At 43.7% G+C, this 20,048-nt stretch overlaps 1 protein-coding gene across 8 annotated transcripts in view; it reads left to right on the top strand.

Moving 5' to 3' along the window:
- The window catches only part of NPRL3 (NPR3 like, GATOR1 complex subunit), a 149,683-nt gene extending 130,709 nt beyond the window's left edge, over window positions 1-18,974 (top strand). For all 8 annotated transcript variants that reach the window (XM_040439730.1, XM_040439731.1, XM_040439729.1 and 5 more), the window contains one exon: window positions 18,738-18,974. In XM_040439730.1, coding sequence (XP_040295664.1) covers window positions 18,738-18,903 — 166 coding nt within the window. In that variant the 3' untranslated portion in view covers window positions 18,904-18,974. The remainder of the gene's footprint in view (window positions 1-18,737) is intronic.
- The last annotated feature ends 1,074 nt before the right edge of the window (window positions 18,975-20,048 follow it).

Below are 20,048 nucleotides of genomic sequence, written 5' to 3'. Positions count from 1 at the left end.
ATCTGCGCTGTTTTGTGGTGGAGAATCAGGAGGATTGGTATTCTTTTTTTGTCCCTTGCTGAGTTTGCTTTAAATAACCGTCACCAGGAGTCCTCTGATAAGTCACCATTTTTTGGTACATATGGGTTTCATCCGCAGTTTGGGACATTCTCTCGAGAGGGCTCTTCTGGTTTACCTGATGAGGAGAGATTTTCCTCGTCTTTGTCATTTATTTGGAAAAAGATTCAGGGTAATCTGAAAAGGATGAGTGAGAGATATAAGCGTGTGGCGGATAAGAGACATGTGCCTGGTCCGGACCTGAATGTGGGTGATCTGGTGTGGTTGTCTACAAAGAATATCAAACTAAAGGTTCCCTCCTGGAAGTTGGGTCCTAAGTTTATTGGGCCTTAGAAGATCTTGTCCGTCATCAATCCCGTTGCCTTCCGTCTTGATCTTCCTCAGACTTGGAAGATCCATAATGTTTTTCACAAGTCCCTATTAAAACCTTATGTCCAACCCACCGTACCTTCCTCTTTGCCTCCTCCTCCGATTATTGTTGATGGTAATCTTGAATTTCAGGTGTCTAGGATTGTGGATTCTCGCATTATCCGCAGTTCTCTTCAGTACCTCGTTCATTGGGAGGGTTATGGTCCTGAGGAGAAGATGTGGGTCCCAGTGGTGGACATTAAGGCCACTCGTCTCATCAGGGCTTTCCATAGGTCTCATCCTGAGAAGGTGGGCTCTGAGTGTCCGGAGTCCACCCGTAGAGGGAGGGGTACTGTCACCGCCAGTTCTGTGAGAAGGTCTGGCAGACGTTCTTCTCTACCTCTTGTATGATGTTCTTTGTTTTGGTTTCACTTTCTCATCTCCTTTCCTTCTGCCAGATGTCACTTATTTAGACTAATTGTCTTCCTTTATATTCCCTCCCATACTGCCTCACTGCGTTTTATACTACTTCCTGGATGAAGTGTTCACTGCTGGAGGCTGCTTCTGCTGTTTGCTCAGATAAGTCCTTTACTTTATTGTGTTTCCTTGCTGGCTTGATTCTAGGTGACCCTGACTCCATCCGTATTAAGTGCAAGGAGCCGGTGGTCGTGTCCCCTCACTATTATAGGGTTTTCAGGTGTCACACAGACTTAGGTACGTGGGCATGCAATCGTCTACCATCGAGACCCTTGCATGTGCATAGCAGTCAGGGAGAGCTCTTAGGGTTTTATAGGGCTCACCTATATGCTCCTTAGTTTGGAATCAAGCCAGTCGCTCGTTTATTCATAAGTTCCAGCTATCTGCAAACTTCACCCGTGACACACATACTGACATGGCACCAACACAGATGCCTTCAGCTGCCAAGTGCACATGTAACTGGTCAGCCAGTATCATAGGTACAAATCTGCTGACAGGTGCTCTATAATTTACCATGATCAACCCTACGAGGCAGTGTGCCTAGTTCAATAGGGTTAACAATAGTGACAGATGGTCTTTAATGGGATTATCCAGGCAATTACATTTAAAAAATAAGGTTCACAAATGTGAAAAAGAGGGATCATTGAGAGGGATCAGGAAGCATAGAATGGAGGTAGCAGTGCATGAGTAAGGTGAGTATGCCTTCTTTTTATTATTTTACACCTTTCGAAAAAATTGTAATCAGCTAGACAACCTTTTCAATCTCCTTCCCCTTGATCCTGTTTTGTGTCCTCCCTTATAGTTCTGTCTATAAGACAAATGGCTGGAGCAGGAGCCTCCCTGCTGTGCCCTGTCTGCAGATTATTAAGACTCACCCCTTTGCTAAGCCCTGCTCTACCAGCCGAAGACAGAACACCAGGAGATCATACCCTGGGTTCCCTGTAGGATTTTGATATTTTTTTTATTTTTGGAAAACTGCAGAAAATTTGTGTGTGCTTTTTTTTATACCTATTTTTTTTAACTCCTTCAAGGCCAGTGCTGTACATGTTTGGTGCTGGTTGGGTCTTTAGAGATGGCACCCACTCCCAAGTGCAGCAGGCTCCATCATCGGTTGTGACCAGGGCAGCTGAGGCTTTCCCGGGAGTGTTGCTCTCTCTGGGCCCGAACAGCTTCCTTGCGCTGACATTGGGGAGCTGTTCTGTGGTGGTGGTGGAGGCCTGGAGCCTTCTAGAGGCTATCATGTCCACTAAAGGTATATTCCTATGGATGCCTGTAGGTGGCAGTGCTCTACAGGAATATATTGAATCTCCCATAGGCTGCATTCTTAAATAAATGCAGGCTATGATGGAAGTGATCCCTAGGGGATTTTTAAAAATCTAATAGAATTAATATCTCCCTATATTAAAAATAAATAAAATAATAATGATCATTTGCATCTCCATGTCCCAAAATGCCTGTACTATTAAAATATAAATGTATTTATCCCGTATGGTAAACTCCATAATGGGAAAAAAATTATAATTAATGGCCGATTCACTGCTTTTTGCTTTACCTGCCAAAAAGATTTGAATAAGTGCTGGTAGTCTGACCTCCACCAATCTGATATTGATCCTAATGATAGAACATCAATAGGAAAAAAAATGGACAATCCCTTTAAACCCTTGGGTTTGAAACAAAGGTTATTGAGTTATAATGCAGGATTCGTAAGGATGAATTGTGTAGCCGTTAAACACCAAGCATGAGGCAAGTGTCTCTAGTGGAATTATTATTCATTTATAAGTATATTGTCACAAGATGCCCAAGGAAAGTAAATACACATTAGTCTAAAGTTGATGAAAACGGATGATTTCAACCAAAATTAACATTCATTGGGTAAAATTTAAAGACCAATGACAGACCATTATCATTTGAAAACAAGTCAGCCATGTGTAATATTTTCGTACGATAGTTCGTCCATCGCCTGGTAGTGTCTAATGGCTCTATCTAATGTGTATGGGTAGCTTTAGAACAGCAGGCACATAGTGCTTGATTGTTTGAGCAGCCTGCACCTGCTGCAATCCTTGTCTGTAGAGGACCACTGCCTCATGACAATGACCCTTTAAAGTGCAAATCATAAGTAAATATTGAAAGCAATGCACAGATCCTGAGGAACTACAAGGGAAAAGAATACCGCATATTATGGCTTCTACTATGGATCTCTTGGCTTCCACCGCTGGACAGAGGTGATCCTTTTGTCCAGCATTGATTATTATCCTAGCTACAATTCAGAAAGACAAAATGTGGAGACCATGTCAGGCTGCAGATAACATCTCTGTTAAAACAGCAATCCTGCGTATGTTCAGGAAACTCTACAGGCAGCAATGTTCTGTCTAGTATCAATGTGTGACAGTGCAGTGTACCGCTGGTGGCTGTCATCTGTCTCCCGTAATGGAAAGTAAATGTACTGGAAGTAGGAAAAGCGATAATGAAAACAGGACTGTCAGATAAAACGTGCTGTAAGGAACAGCGCCTGCTAAGTGGAAAGTATTTTCCATTGCAGCTGGTGGACAGTGTCATACAGTCAGGCAGCGATCCCGCACCAGGTGTGATCACAGAAGCTCCTAATCACCAAGCACATTAATAAGTGGGAATATCAGAACTGCTCCCTTGCCCTCACATTGTAGGCGGGTCTAATTGGCAGTTGGAGGGGCTAACACAAATAGGCGGGGTCCAAAAAAATGTCAGCCTCATTGGTGGCTGCAAAGACACAATGGGATACTCCTTTAAGACGATAGGGTAGAGCACCCCAACCCTTATATGCAGCTCATCCTTTTATACACAGGCTTATAGCAATATGTGGAGCACAGTCATTACCTATAGCATTAAGAAGCATCATAAGTATCTATAGAGCCCTATGGTAAGAATTCTGGAGCTCTCCCTTTAGACCACACCAGGGCTGTCCATCGTGTAAGCACAGATTGGTCAGCACAGCTGCCAGTGAAACTACTAGGAACCTACCACTGCATATAAGATGGGAGGGGTTACAAGACCAATGAATAAATGCAATCCTGTTAACCAATAGGAGGAGCACTATTATATCATGTGACAGGGCAGAGGCTGTGCCCGTTCTTATTACAATTGTATATTACTAATGTAATGTCTGTAACAGATGAGGCGCAGTACTAGTGATGCCACATAGTATACTGGTTTACTGGTCTTTAGTGAGGCATCTTAGAGAGTGCTGAGTTAGGGCTCATGCACACGACCATTGGCTGGTCATGCCCGTATTATGGCCCGCAAACAGCGGGTCCGCAATATACGGGCACTAGCCATTGGAGCAGGTGCAGTGCAGAACGGAGGCGAGGAAGCACTGTAGAGTGCTTCCATGGGTTTTCTGTCCTTGCCTCCGTACCGCAAAAAATTACAAGTACGTGTGCATGAGTCCTTAGGGAATAGTTTTTTGGGGTGGCCAGCCTCATGATGTCACAGCCTGGGTGGCCCACCGGTATTTCTCCGTGTAGAGTGAATGGCTAAGCTGCCCATACACGTTACATAATTGTCGGCTAAGGGTACTTTCACACTAGCGTTAAAGTTTTCCGGTATTGAGTTCCGTTCAGCATACATCAGGATGTCTTCAGTTCAGTCACTCAACGTGCTGCGGTATTTTCTCCGGCCAAAATTCTGGAACACTTGCTGGAATGCCGGATCCGGCATTTATTTCCATTAAAATGTATTAATGCCAGATCCGGTACCAATTGTTCCGGAAAACCAGACCCGGTTTCCCGATCTGCGCATGCGCAGACCTTTAAAAATATGAAAAAAATAAATACCGGATCCATTTTTCTGGATGACACTGGAAACAAATGCTATTCGTTTGCATATGGATTTCTGGATCCGGCAGGCAGTTCTGGCAACAGAACTGCCTGCCGGAATCCAACAACGCAAGTGTGAAAGTACCCTTAATCAGGCAATTAGCAGAGTTGCCAACCGTACAGATTAGTTGCTATCAGTGTATTGAGCTATGGACATGTATTACTTATAATCTTTATCATTCATTATGGTTTACCAGCATGTCCAAAAAAGATGTTGGCTGTCTGTGATTTTGGGATAAGTTGTCCTGAAAAAAGAAAAATTCTGCTTGCCAACCCTGGCGATTATGGCCATTTCATTTAAAAATTATACGTGAACGCTCGTTTGCGATGTTGTCTGGCAAAAAAGGTGATCTGTCAGGTTGGATTTTTTCACCCATGGTCAGCAGAACATATGAACACATTTGAGCAAGTGCTTAATGTTGTATTTAAATTGACTCCTTGATTGGCCATTTTAGTCTAGCTTTTTGCTGGCGAGATCCTTCATACGAACCATCAGTGCGTTTTGGACAATTGAAATCCTATGTAGATAGGCCGCTTTCATTGAACTGCCCAGAATTTGTCCTTTTACACCTCCACTGCTGCAACTCTGTTTTTAGAAAGCTACTGTTTTTTTCCCCCCAAACCTGCCGTTTTGGCAGATTAGTGGGCATATTAGCTTTTCATTGAGACTAGAGCCTGGCCTGAGCTAAACCCATGAGTTTCACTAAGAGGTTTGTAGAAGGAGTTTAGCACAAGGTTTATTTTTTAGCAGAAGCTTTTTTTCCATGTCAGTGGACGTACTGGTAGTAGTAATAATATACAATGGGGGTTTGCAGGGGAAATAAACCCAAACTGTCTGGATATTTTTAGCTTCAGGATATAACTGTGTACTGTCAGTTGTGCTGAACATCTGGTGTATCCTAGTGTTATGGAAAATCCCATAAACTCAGCTCCTCAATTTGTTTATTATTTCAACGAGCGTATTCCCCGGAGGATGATCTGACATGGAAAGCCAAGCAGATCTTACTTTTCCCACAACAATTTTTCCACCCAATGGTTTGGCTGTTAGATGTGCTGTGGTAAGCGCAGGCCGAGGACACAGGGCGCATCATTCATCAAAGGCCAGTGCAAATGAGAGCTGGAGTATTGCCGGCAGCCACTAATCAGGTTATAAATCGTCACCAATGAGGCAACAAACCTTTACAGTAAAATGACACAAACTCCACGATGTATCTACAATTCATGCACAGCCTAATCTATTCATTCCTATTATCGGCCATTCTTCTGGTTCCGAAACCCTCCAGATACGTTTACCTGCATCCCTAAATGCAAGTCTTCATGTAGTTCATTACTTTAATTCAGCCATTTTTTAGCTACAGCTATTGTACTAGCATTTTTAGGCAGGATTCTAGGAATAGCGCAACCTCTTCCCGACCATCGCCATACATGTACAGCAGGAAGTGAGTTTCCAACCCCCACCATACATGTACGGCACAACAGTAAAATGCAGGCCATCTTAGCTAATGACCACCCCCTGCAGCCCTGATCTCTGCGAGTGGCCAGTCAGTTGCAGCTTCCTCACTGTAAAAGCCAATGATGGGGCTGCAGGTGGCCACCAATGAAGGTGATTACTGCTGTACAGAAAAGCACCAATCACCCCCAGGTTTACAGAGGAGCCATGGCTGTATAACATCACCTGTAAGTGCTGTGATTGGCTGGTATACTGTGTCAACCATCACAGCACAAGAGGGGCATGTAGAATAATGAAGCCCTCTCTGCACACCACCAGACAGAAACAGTGTGCAGACAAGGTTTTATGCTTTTTTGTGCTGCGGTTGGCTTGCTGGTACTTGTAGTGCACCACTGTTAACAATAGCTCTACTGCAGTGATCATCATCATTATCCTCATATTGATTGGTGATCATTTGCGGCAGGTGCAGGATCCCTGATCTCCTAATTCTCTATCCCTCTCCCCCTGGGCACTTTTGGTGGAAACCGATCCATCTATGAACTTTTTCATCACCTTTTTTTTTTTAGCACAGCACCAACCTTTCTGTGTGCGTGCTGTGGACGCTGATCACTGACTTAGATCACTGATCGGCATCTGTGCTCAGTAGGGCTGAAGCAAATGATTATTTTAGCAATCGAGTATTCTAATAAGAAAAAAATGAATTAATAGACTGTTTTCCTTTATAATAACTCATCAGACCCCCTGCCATCAGTCTCCAACACCCTTCGTTCCCCCCTGTGCGATCAGCCCAAGTGCATCAGTCCCCCCTCCCAGTGCCATCAGCTCCACTATCCCCCAGTGCCATCAGCTCCATTCCCCCAGTGCCTTCAGCTCCACTCCCCCAGTGCCATCAGCCCATCTACGCCATCCATTGCCATGTCCCCCACTCCCCCAGTGCCTCCATGCCATCCATTTCCATGTGATGTTCCCCACTGCCATCAGATCAGCCCCTCCATGCCATGTCCCTCACTCCCCCAGTGCCATCTGCCCCTCCATGCCATGTCCTCCTCCCCCAGTGCCTCCATGCAATCCATTGCCATGTCCCCCTCCCCCAGTGCCTCCATGCCATCCATTGCCATCTGTCCCCCAGTGCCATCAGATCAGCCCCTCCATGCCATGTCCCCCAGTGCCACCTGCCCCTCCATGCCATCTATTGCCATCTTTCCACCTCCCCCAGTGCCTCCATGCCATCCATTGCCATCTGTCCCCCTCCCCCAGTGCCTCCATGTCCCCCAGTGCCATCTGCCCCTCCATGCCATCCATTGCCATGTCCCCCTCCCCCAGTGCCTCCATGCCATCCAGCATGTCCCCCACTCCCCTAGTCCCATCAGATCAGCCCCTCCATGCCATGTCCCCCAGCGCCATCAGCCCCTTCAAATCACAGGTGCCCCCCTTCCCCCCCGGCAGATTCTGGCCCCCGCTAACTTACACTTACTTTTCCTGGCAGTGCGCTGACATGGAATCCGCAGGAGACGGACCGCATCTTCTTCCCACTTCCCGGCATGCACTGGGCTGGACCTGACATCACACACAGCATCAGCCAGCGCGCTGAGGATGTGTGCACATAAGGCCCTGGCAGCGCGGTGCGGACGGGAGGCCACGGAGCGGTGAGTGAGAGGCTTCTCTTCACTCACGCTCCATGGTCACGTGATTTAAACGAATTCTTGATGCAGGGAAACTGCATTGAGGATTTTTTTGCATCGATGAATCGTTGCAGCCCTAGTGCTCAGTTTTTTTGTGCAGGTTTTTTTCAGGGTTCTGAGAAAATAGTTTGGGATTTAATGCACCCACTGGTGGACCAGGGTTACCACTATACCATGATTTAAGTCCCAAAGTTCCAGGGGTACTGTTGTTTGTGGTACTGTATGCAAAAATCAGAGAGGCCTCCCTAGGTCCTTGCTCGGGCAACCACTCAGAAGTGCGACATGTCAGTGGTTAAGTACAAGGACATGAGGTTCACAATAACACCAGCTCCCCTGCCCCTGTACAATGTACCACTATCCCCAAGCCAGACTGCATCCTGGACTACAATAAGCATATTGTGGGGTGGATCTTTTAGAACACGTTCTAAAGCCGTACAGTGCCATGCAGAAAATTAAGGTGTGTGGTACAAAAAGGTGGCTGGGCACACTGTACAGATGGCTTATGGGTTATCTGCAGACCAGGCTGGTACATTCCTTCACTTTTAGGAGGTGCTGATCAATGCCCTAATTTTTCAAAACCAGGAAGGGGAGGGCCTCAGTACTTCTAGAGGTGATGGCGCCTGTGTTGTTCCAGGGCAACATTATCATTTAGGGTTTCCATTGTAGGAATACCTCAGAGTTTCTTTAAAATGCAACATGATGTCCAAAAAACATTCCAGCAAAATCTACCCTACAAAAGACAAATGACACTCCTTCCACTTTGAAGGCTGCGGTGTGCCCATACAGCAGTTTATCATCACTTATTGTTCTCCTATTGCCTCTTGTGAAAATGAAAAATTTGGGACTAAATCAAAATTTTATTGTAAAAACATAATTTTTTTATGGCCAAGTGTTTCTATGAAACGCCCGTGGCGTCTAAGTGCTCATTATACCCCTTGAAAAATTTGTAGTTTCCAAAATGGGGTCACTTCTTGGTGATTTCACTGTAGGTGTACTTCATATGCAACACAGTGCCTGAAAACTAAGCATAGATCACCAATTGTTAAAGTGTAGCTGTTGTTTAAGTTTATTTTTTAATAATAGTGTAGGGACAGGGACGTTAAACATTTTTGTAATATACTTCATTAGAGAAAGATGTTTCTTTCTGCTAGAAAACAGGGTGTAAAGAGTCTTCATAACGAAGCTCTAACAGCGCTGCTAAGGAGAATCTGTCTTCAGTCTGCAGAAGACCCGTGTGTAAGGTCTCATGCACACAAACTTATTTTCTTTCTGTGTCCGTTCTGGGTTTTTTAGTGGACCGTATGCAGAACCATTAATTTCAATGGGTCCGCAAAAAAAAATAAAGTAACTCCGTGTGCAGTATGTCCGTATTTCCGTTCCGCAAAATGTCCTATTATTGTCCGCATTACGGGGTCAGCTGTTCGGACCGCAAAATACATACAGTCGTGTGCATGAGCCCTAACATGCAGACTATGGACATGTGGCCTAACTCTCACCATCACCCTGCCTCTCTGACTTGTTACACACATCTTTAGTGCTCAGTAAAACACTGAAGATAGATTCTTCTTAGTCACGCTCAGTTACAATTTAAGTGACTTGTTATATTGCCTGCATCTTGTCTTGGACCTATGAAGAGTACACTAAACACAAAAAATTATAAATAAACATAAAAATTTTGGGTCATTGGCCAGGAAACTCCCTTTATCGCTGAACAAACCATTGATGTTGTGTCCTGGGCCAAGAAACTGGCCAGATCTTAACCCCATTGAGAACTTCTTAATCCTCAAAAAGTGGGTGGGCAAACAAAAAACTGAATTTTTGATAAACTCAAAGCACTCATTAGGCAAGAATGGTTTGTCATCAGGCAGGACTTGGCCCAGAAGCTGATATCCAACACGCTTGAATGAATTATAGAAGTCTTGAAAAAGAAGAGCCAACACTGGAAATATTGAGTCTTTGCATAAACTTGGTGTAATTGTCAATAAAAGTTAAGAAACATATGACATAATTGTACTTCAGTATGCCATAGAAACATCTGACAAAAAAATCTAAAAACAATGAAGCAGAAAACTTAGTGAAAACCAAAATTTGAGTTAGTCTCAAAACTTTTGGCCATGGCTGTACAGTGTCTTCAGCAGACAATCATGAGCATCCATTTGGGGAATAGTTTGAACAACCCATCACATTTTCTTAGATGGGTTGTAGATTCTACTGTGATAGAAGTGGTATCATATTGGGACACTGGCATTTCCTATAAGTACGCCGCTTTCATGTCTCTGTTTGCACCATAATTGTGGTGCACCTCATTTTAGATACATTGATTATTCAGATGCCCCAAAAAGTCTTTCTGACATCCTCAACATTTTCTAGTTTTAAACTAGAATGTGCATGTGGCCAGTTTTTGTATGTCATTTAGATACATTTATGAAACTGAAATCAGCTTATTCTTGCACAGAAAAGTGCAGTTTTTGGTGGACAGATTTTAGGTGAAGCTAAGTCAATAGGGGGTAAAGACTCAACTAGATTGGAAGATGTACCAAATTTATCATCCAGCATCAACCACTGTGACAAATTTGACTTATATTCAGACTACGTTTATATTGCATCTACAAATTAGGCAGGATTTGTAAATGGGGGCTTTTGTTGTACATACAGAGGTATCTCGCAGGATCGGAATATTAACCCCTCGGTGACACATGACGTACTTGTATGTTATGACGATTGGGTGGGCACAGTAGCTGTGCGTGCCTGATCAATGCATGGGCCTGGCTGTGACTGACAGCCAGGCCCCTGCTGTAACCACCAGTATCACTACAAACGCCAATGCTGGCGGATTAACACCTTATGTGCCTTGATCAACGCTGACCGCAGAATATAAGAAGATCGTAGAGGGAGGGGTCTCCCTCTGCCTCTCCATCGGCCCCCCGCGCTGGGGTGACAGGGGGCCAATGGCTGCCAAGGCAACCCCAGGCCTCACAAAGGCCTCAGCGTCTGCAACGTATGGAATCCTGTGAGACCCAGCCCCCACAGACACATTGTCAGTGTGAAACTGACAGTTTCCATGTAGTACAATACAGCATGTATACTATAGTGAAACAGGGATCAGACCCTAAAATGGGATCAGTCCCTGTGTTTTAAAAAAATAAGTTTACAGTAAAAAAAAATGCCCCTTTCCCTTTATCAAGTGATTTTTAATAAAAAAAATTATAAAACAGACATATTAGATATGTTTAACGAGCAGCTCTATAAAAATATCACATGACCTACCTCAGGTTAATGCTGTAGAAAAATTAAATAAAACTGTGCCAAAACAGACATTTTTTGGTCACTTTGGCTCAAAAAAGTGTAATATTGAACGATCAAAAAACCATATGTACTCAAAAATGATACCAATCAAAACATTAACTCTTTCCTTTAAAAAACAAGCCCCTACACAAAGCCATCAGCATAAAAAAAAAAAATATATGGCTTTCAGAAAATGGAGACACAAAAAAATTTTTTTTTTCAAATGCTTTATGTAAAACTTAAACAAAAAAATAAAATAGACATATTTGGTATTGTCACGTCCATAACAACCTGCTCTTTAAAAATAACACATGACCTGTCCTGTCAGGTGAACATTGTAAAAGATAAAAATGGTGCTAGAACAGCCATTTTTTGTTACGTTGGCTCACAAAAAGCATAATATCAAGCGATCAAAAATCATATGTACCCCAAAAGAGTACCAATAAAACTGTCACCTTATTCCATAGTTTCCAAAATTGGGTAACTGTTTTGGAATTTCTACTGTGGGGTGCATCAGGGGGTCTTCAAATGTGACATGGAAACTTAAACGGGTTGTCTCATCTCAGACAATGGGGGCATATCGCTAGGATATGTGTCACGCCTTGCCCTGTGAATGTGCGGAGATCTGCCAGGCTGGCTGCACATGTTTGACTCTTCTCTTTGTTTTGGTTTGAGTTGAGCTGGATCTACCTTCCCTCAGGTGTACTGGGTTGATTGTTAGCGAGGCTATTTATTCCTCCTTCTCCCAGTGGCCTGTGCGGGTTATAGTTCATTCCTGTGGGCTTTGGATGTGTTGTGGATTGTCTGCTCCAGCTCAGCTCAGCTCAAGATAAGTCCTCTCTGTTTCTTCCCTTGTTGTCTTTTGTCTAGGCCTCTAGGGAGACGCTTGCTTCCTCCTGTTTGAGGAAGCAGGTCGCCTCTTCCCCTTTCCCTTCTGCTTAGGGTTATCCCAGGGTATATAGACGTAGGCATGAGGGCATGTGCATATCCACCATAAGGGTATGCACATGTGCACAGCAGTATAGGGAAAGCTTCAGGGATCGCTAGGAGGTGACCCTTTCTCCCAAGCTTTTGGGCCTAGTCTATTGTTCTGAGGGAGCTTAAAATTTAACTTTTACTAGTATACCCGCTCCCTCTCAAACGTGGGATCCCTAAGGGACAGTATCTACGCTTAAGACGGAACTGTTCCAGTAAGAAAGAATTCTTACACCAATCGGCTGATCTTCGCCAAAGATTCTTGGCAAGAGGCTATCCTGATCGCGTGCTTAAATCAGCATTTAGATCAGCCCTCTTGGAAGAACGTTCTACTCTCCTCACACCCAAATGGAAACCAGTACCATCTAACAAACTGATTCGCCTGATAACCTTGTGTGATGGCGAAGCCAAGTCCATTAAAGGCATAATCAACCAACACTGGCACATCCTCTTAATGGATCCGGATCTGAGGGAGGTGCTGGGAGATTCTCCAAGCATATGCTACAGACGAGGCAGCAGCCTACGGGATCGATTGGTCTAAAGCCAATACACCCCACAACCATCATCGGGCTGTGCCTGGCTCCAGAACCCGAACCGGGGCTGCTATCGTTGCAGAGGTTGCATTGCCTGCCCACACATTAAGACTGGCAAATCATTTATGAGTAATGTTACTGGTAGGGAGTTTGCCATCCGTGACTACATCAACTGTAAGACCCGCGGAGTTATCTACCGGATTGTTTGCCAGTACAGAAAAGAATACATAGGCAAGACAATCCGGGAATTTCGTAGGAGAGTAGGCGAACACCTCAATGATGTGGCCAAATTCAAAGACACTCCTGTGGCAAAACACGTCCACAGCTCTCACAATGGCTGTGGACATCTTTCTTTCATGGCCATTGACAAAGTATATCCACCACCAAGGGGTGGTGATTGGGATAAAATTATATTACAAAGGGAGGCCAGATGGATATATGATCTCAAAACCATGGCCCCCTCAGGTCTTAATGAGCAGCTAAATTTTGGCTGTTTTTTATAATAGGCAACCTTCCCATTTGACCCCTGTAGGTTCAATCACACTAGACACCCCGTTATACCAGGGGGAATAATAGGGCATACATTTCTTTGACCCTAAACAGCTTAAGTACCCATTGAGGGAATTTTGCCTTCAGCCCCCCTCCTCCTCTCCCCCCCTCCCCCCATTATGTATTAATGTCTGCCACTCTTTTGTTCATGTCCATAAATATTTTTGCTCTATGGCATGAGCATTTATGCCTCCTACCCTGACCGCTTGCATTAAATGCTTCCTAAATGTTTATACGAGCCTTGGCTATCATGCCCGCTCTGCTGCAGCTGGTACCTGACTTCAGAGCACTCACCGGCGTCACCCAGCTGCTAAGCAACGAGCACTTTGTTTTTCCCTACGTGATCGGACGCTGCGCTCCGCTGACTGGTGTGCTGCGTTGCATGCGTTATCTGCGCCGGCTGGTGGGGCGTGGCGGTTCGGTTGCGTGACCGGACCATCTGACTTCGGGAGGCGGTCGGGGGCGCGCTTTTTGCTGTTAAATACAGCGTCCACACGATCATTTGGCGTGCAGCTGAAGACATCATTTCGGCTGCCCCAGAGGTGCCCCCCAACAACCTGTGGGGTCTTCCACCTGATAGGACCATTGCTGTCCTGCTTTTTTGTACCCTTAAGATCCACTGATCTCAGGTATGTCCCTGTTTTGTCTCTTCTTAGTTCTCAGCTTATGTGAACCTTTTTTATGTTGTCTAGATCCTCATGTTGATTATATTCTTCCTGTAGGATTGCCTTTTGCGTACTTTGGATTTTTCCCCTGATGATAGACTGATTGAAACGTGACACGTCGGGAACTATCCTATAGGGCATAATAGGGGTACCTCCCTAATTTAGGGTAAAGTATCCGGACTCTGTATAGACAGGCAGGTGCACATTAGCAATGCCCCCATCCCCAATTAGGAATTACTAGGGACATTGGTTCCCTGCACTGTCTACATCTCCAAACAACCAACGACCACATCCAGCAACCGGCACAGGTGTGTTTCTTCCACCACGCTCGGTTGATCCCTATCAGGGTTGTGTCAGAATGTTAAGATTGTTCCATACTTTTTAAGCCATATCTTTATTATCTATACGGGGCGCTCTTTCTCTTAAAAGGTATACTAGTAAAAGTTAAATTTTAAGCTCCCTTATATCCATGATTGTTTTTTAAACTGCTAGTGGGAGCGCCCCTAACTTACTACCACTACTCTACACATGGTTCTTTCCTAGTCTATTGTTCTGGTTGTTTTCCCTGTGTTTGGTTATTTCCCTGCTTACATACCTTCCGTGACAATATGACCCCATTGTCTTATAAGTGCGGGTCCCTGGTCCGGCCACCACCAAGCGCTCTCCCCATAGAAGTGAATGGGATTGCACCGCGCATGAGCGGCCACCACTCCCTAAGGAATTTAGGGGTCATTTTTTCAGAAGACTTAGGCCTCTTTCACACGGGCATTGCGGGAAAATGTGCGGGTGCGTTGCGGGAACACCCGAGATTTTTCCGCGTGAGTGCAAAACATTGTAATGCGTTTTGCACTCGCGTCAGAAAAATCACGCATGTTTGGTACCCAAACCCGAACTGCTTGGAATCGGTGTTCTGTAGATTGTATTATTTCCCCTTATAACATGGTTATAAGGGAAAATAATAGCATTCTGAATACAGAATGCAAAGTAAAATAGCGCTGGAGGGGTTAAAAAAATAAAAAAATAAATTTAACTCACCTTAGTCCACTTGATAGCGCAGCCCGGCATCTCCTTCTGTATTCTTTCTTCAGGACCTGGGTAAAGGAGCTTTGATGACGTCACTCCGGTCATCACATGATCCATCACCATGGTAAAAGATCATGTGACGTACCATTTGATGACCGGAGTGACGTCACCAAAGGTCCTTGACCTATAATGAATGCTCACCACAGGTCCTGTTCAGTAAAGGAGACAGAAGGAGATGCCGGCATCGCGATCAAGTGGACTAAGGTGAGTTAAATTATTTTTTTTTTTTTTTTAACCCCTCCAGCTCTGTTTTACTATGCATTCTGTATTCAGAATGCTATTATTTTCCCTTATAACCATGTTATAAGGGAAAATAATAATGATCGGGTCTCCATCCCAATCGTCTCCTAGCAACCATGCGTGAAAATCGCACCGCATCCGCACTTGCTTGCGATTTTCACGCAACCCCATTCACTTCTATGGGGCCTGCGTTGCGTGAAAAACGCAGAATATAGAGCATGCTGCGATTTTCACACAACGCACAAGTGATGCGTGAAAATCACCGCTCATGTGAACGGCCCCATAGAAATGAATGGGTCGGTATTCAGTGCGGGTGCAATGCGTTCAACTCACGCATCCGCGCGGAATACTCGCCCGTGTGAAAGGGGCCTTAAAGGTAGGCAGACAATGTCATAGAGCAGCAGGAAATGCTAGCAGAATGCTTGGGTGTATAGGGAGAGGCATTACTAGTAGAAAGAGGGAGGCGCTCATGCCGCTCTACAGAGCACTAGTGAGACCTCATTTGGAGTATTGTGCGCAGTACTGGAGACCATATCTCCAGAAGGATATTGATACTTTGGAGAGAGTTCAGAGAAGAGCTACTAAACTAGTACATGGATTGCAGGATAAAACTTACCAGGAAAGATTAAAGGACCTTAACATGTATAGCTTGGAAGAAAGACGAGACAGAGGGGATATGATAGAAACTTTTAAATACATAAAGGGAATCAACAAGGTAAAAGAGGAGAGAATATTTAAAAGAAGAAAAACTGCTACAAGAGGACATAGTTTTAAATTAGAGGGGCAAAGGTTTAAAAGTAATATCAGGAAGTATTACTTTACTGAGAGAGTAGTGGATGCATGGAATAGCCTTCCTGCAGAAGTGGTAGCTGCAAATACAGTGAAGGAGTTTAAGCATGCATGTGATAGGCATAAGGCTTCATATAAGATAGGGCCAGGGGCTATCCATAGTATTCAGTATATTGGGCAGACTAGATGGGCCAAAATGTTCTTATCTGCCGACACATTCTATGTTTCTATATGTGTAATTTTTTGGGTAAATTAATTCCATTAATCTATTCACAATGTCATGCTCTTCCAGAGGTTTTTGTAAGATTATTGGGCAGTTTCTCTGCCTACAAGATATTATCACAGATGCTTGGTTTACTTTTGCAGTTCTCAAAACTGAATTTGACTCAGCAGAGATCACATGCCTCTTCTTCACAGCAAAAATGTTATAACATGAACAGAGTTGAGAAAAATACCTTAATCCTAACTTTTACAAACCTATGAATGCAGAATCAACCTAATCAAACTAATATGAAAAGTTGTTATTCTAAAAATCTTCATCTACTTGCATATTATAAGTTATACCAGCAAGAATTGGTCTTTATGTAGAAAACTATGATTTAAATCAAGCCTTACTGACTAGTGATTTAAATTGTGATTTAAATCGTGATTTAAATCATTTTGATTTAAATCAAATCCACCCTGGTGATGAGACAACCCCTTTAAAGGAAATCTGTCACCAGGATAATCGCTATTAAAGTAAAGCCATAGCCTAATAGCACTTAGTACCTTATTTCTAGATGTGCTTTTGTTCCAGCAATAGATGTTTTCTATCTTCGGAAAATCCTGTTTATTTGGTATGCAAATGAGCCCAGAAGGAGCGTCATTCTTGCAGGAAGGAGCCCCGGGCACGCCTCCTGCTAGAGCCGAAGCCCGCCCTCATGCTAGGAGCAGGGAAAAGGGGGGCAGAGTTGTGGCTTGAATGTGATATAAGAGGGGTGCGTGGACTTATTGTGGCAGGAGGCGTGTTTGGGCTCCTTCCTGCAAGAATGACGCCCCTCTGGGCACCTTACTGGTTCATCTGCATACCAAATAAACTGGATTTTCAGAAGATAGAAAACATCTATTGCTGGAACAAAAGCACATCTAGAAATAAGGTACTAAGTGCTATTAGGCTATGGCTTTACTTTAATAGCGATTATTCTGGTGACAGATTTCCTTTAAAATTATCCCAGTGAAATCTGCCCTCCAAAATCCTTATGTTGCTCCTTCCCTTCTGCGCCCTGCCATGTGCCCATACAGCAGTTTACAACCACATATGGGGTGTTTCTGTAAACTGCAGAGTCAGGGTAATAAATATTGAGTTTTGTTTTGCTGTTAACCCTTACTGCCTTACATGAAAAAATTGATTAGATTGGAAAGTCTGCAAAAAAGAAGTATAAATTTGAAATGTCTCCTTTATTGTCCTTTAATTCTTGTGGAACACATAAAGGGTTAACAAAGTTTTTAAAATTATATTTAAATAACTTGAGGGGTTTAGTTTCTAAATGTTGTCATTTGTGGGTGGTTTCTATTATGTAAGCCCCTCAAAGTAACTTCATAACTGTATTGGTCCTTTAAAAAGCCGGTTTTGGAAATATTCTTAAAAATTGTACTCCATCTAAGACTACTTTCACACCTGCGTTAGGTGCGGATCCATCTGGTATCTGCACAGATGGATCCACACCTATAATGCAAACGATTGTATCCTTTCAGAACGGATCCGTTTGCATTATGAAGAACAAAGTCAAAACGGATCCGTCCTGACTTACATTGAAAGTCAATGGGGGATGGATCCGTTTTCAATTGCACCATATTGTGTCAGTGAAAACCGATCTGTCACCATTGACTTACATTGTAAGTCAGGACAGATCTGTTTGGCTTTGCATCGCCAGGCGGACACCAAAACGCTGCATCCACAGCGGAATGGAGGCGGAACGGAGCCAAACTGATGCATTCTGAACGGATCCTTATCCATTCAGAATGCATTGGGGCTGAACTGATCTGTTTTGAACCGTTTGTGAGATCCCTAAAACAGATCTCACAAACGGAATTCAAAACACCAATGTGAAAGTAGCCTAACATCCAAAATAAAAATACATTTACAAAATGATGCCAACATAAAAGTAGACATATGGGAAATGTAAAGTAATTATTTTATGAGGTATCACTATCTGTCTTAAAAGCAAAAAAAATTGAAATTTTGAAAATTGAAATTTTTTCCAGATTTTTGGTAAATTTTTGATTTATTTTTATAAATAAAGGTGAAATATATTGACTCAGATTTACCACTGTCATGTAGTACAATATGTCATGCTAAAACAGTCCCAGAATGGCTTAGATAAGTAGAAGTGTTCCAAAGTTATTATTACCACATGAAGTGTCACGTCAGATTTCCAAATTTTGGCCTGGTCCTTAAAGTGAAAAATGTTTTGGTCTATTTTAGCCAAATGAACTAATGCTATTGCCTGAAATGGACTCCCCTTCTACATGTTTTATTGCTAGTGATTTCAGTGTTTACCAGCTGATCTAATCCGATGGATCCTTTTATTATGACAGTAACATTTTGGTCAATGCCAATCCTCTTGTATTGTTATTGTACATGTTACTTCTTTTGTGCAATTGAAGACTGTAAACTGAATTCCAATATTGGGCAATGGCCTTATGGAGCTAGGAAATTAATTACTGAGTGTTTAGGTGATGATTGTATTCATACCTCTTTGCTTTCCTTTTAGGCTTTTGCACTATTTCCGAGGTCGCCATCATCTTGAAGAGATCATGTACAATGAAAACATGCGCCGCTCGCAGCTATTAATGCTGTTTGATAAATTTCGGAGTGTACTGGTAGTGACCAACCATGAAGATCCAGTTATATCTGTCTTTCAGTCTGTCATTCCTTGACTAATTTGCCAATTGCTGCTAATGTTTTCCTTTTGTACAGATTTTAATTTATTAAAGCACTGATATGAAAAAACATATATTTTCTATCTCTAAATGTTACACTTTAGTATCCTGTTGTCATGGGGAGCCGGCGGCGCACTCTCCCTTCGCAGCGCCAGCGGCTTTCCGTGCGCATAGCGGAGCGAGGACGCGGGCGGCGTCCTCGTCTCCATGGGGACCAGGGGGCGGGGAGGATCCGGCCGCGCATGCCTCCTCTGCGTGGCCGCCGTCCTCCGTCCCCTAGACAACAAGCAGCAGGAGAGCTGAGCGCTGATAATGATGATCGGCGCTCTGCTATGTTGGGCTGTGTTATGTGAGTCACGTGACGCTGGCCAAGTCATGTGACTCACCAGTCTGGGCTATTCAAACAGGCAGCCTGCTGGCCACAGGTTGCCTGTGATTGGTCTATCTACCTTCACCAGCGTTCCTATTGTTACCTAGCTATTGTGTTTGGACCTCGGCTTTGTTTTTGACCTCGACCTTGTTACCTCCTTAGAATTGACGTGACCTCTCAGCTTCTGACTTCGGTTTGTGCTGACCTTGCTATTGTGTTTTCCCTTGTGTACCTGCGTGACCTCCTGGCTTTGACCTTTGCTTCCCTGACTCTGTTACGTGTTACTCTAGCATTCTTTAGGCCCCTGCACGTATCTAAGCTAGGGAACGCCGCCAAGTTGTATGCCGTCAGTTAGGACGGGCCGTGCAAGTAGGTAGGGACAGAGGTGTGGGTGGAGATCAGGGCTGCACTCTTCCCACCCCTACGTGACACCTGTATTATTTTAAATTGACTTGTAGAAATGTAGATAGGAGGTACGATATGCCTTGTGTTCCTGTTACAATACCACTCCACATCTCATACTGAATCCACTGGGTAGATTTTTTTATACTTACACTATATAAATAGATCTCCTTATCATGCAATCTTGTGAGGAGAATGGCTGCACAAGGCATTTTTACAATGGTATGGTCCAGCATTCATAACCAAATCTCACTGCAAAACGGATACATTTATATTGGCTACTGAGTGGGCTATAAGATTGTAATGGCATTATCTTATACACCAGTGTTTCTAAATTTGTGGTATGCAAAATCTTTTAATGCTGCTTTCA

Source organism: Bufo bufo, chromosome 7 (assembly GCF_905171765.1).
Source record: "Bufo bufo chromosome 7, aBufBuf1.1, whole genome shotgun sequence".
Lineage (NCBI taxonomy): Eukaryota > Metazoa > Chordata > Amphibia > Anura > Bufonidae > Bufo > Bufo bufo.
The sequence above is the reverse complement of the archived record's forward strand: the minus strand, read 5'-3'. Positions and strand labels throughout refer to the sequence as shown.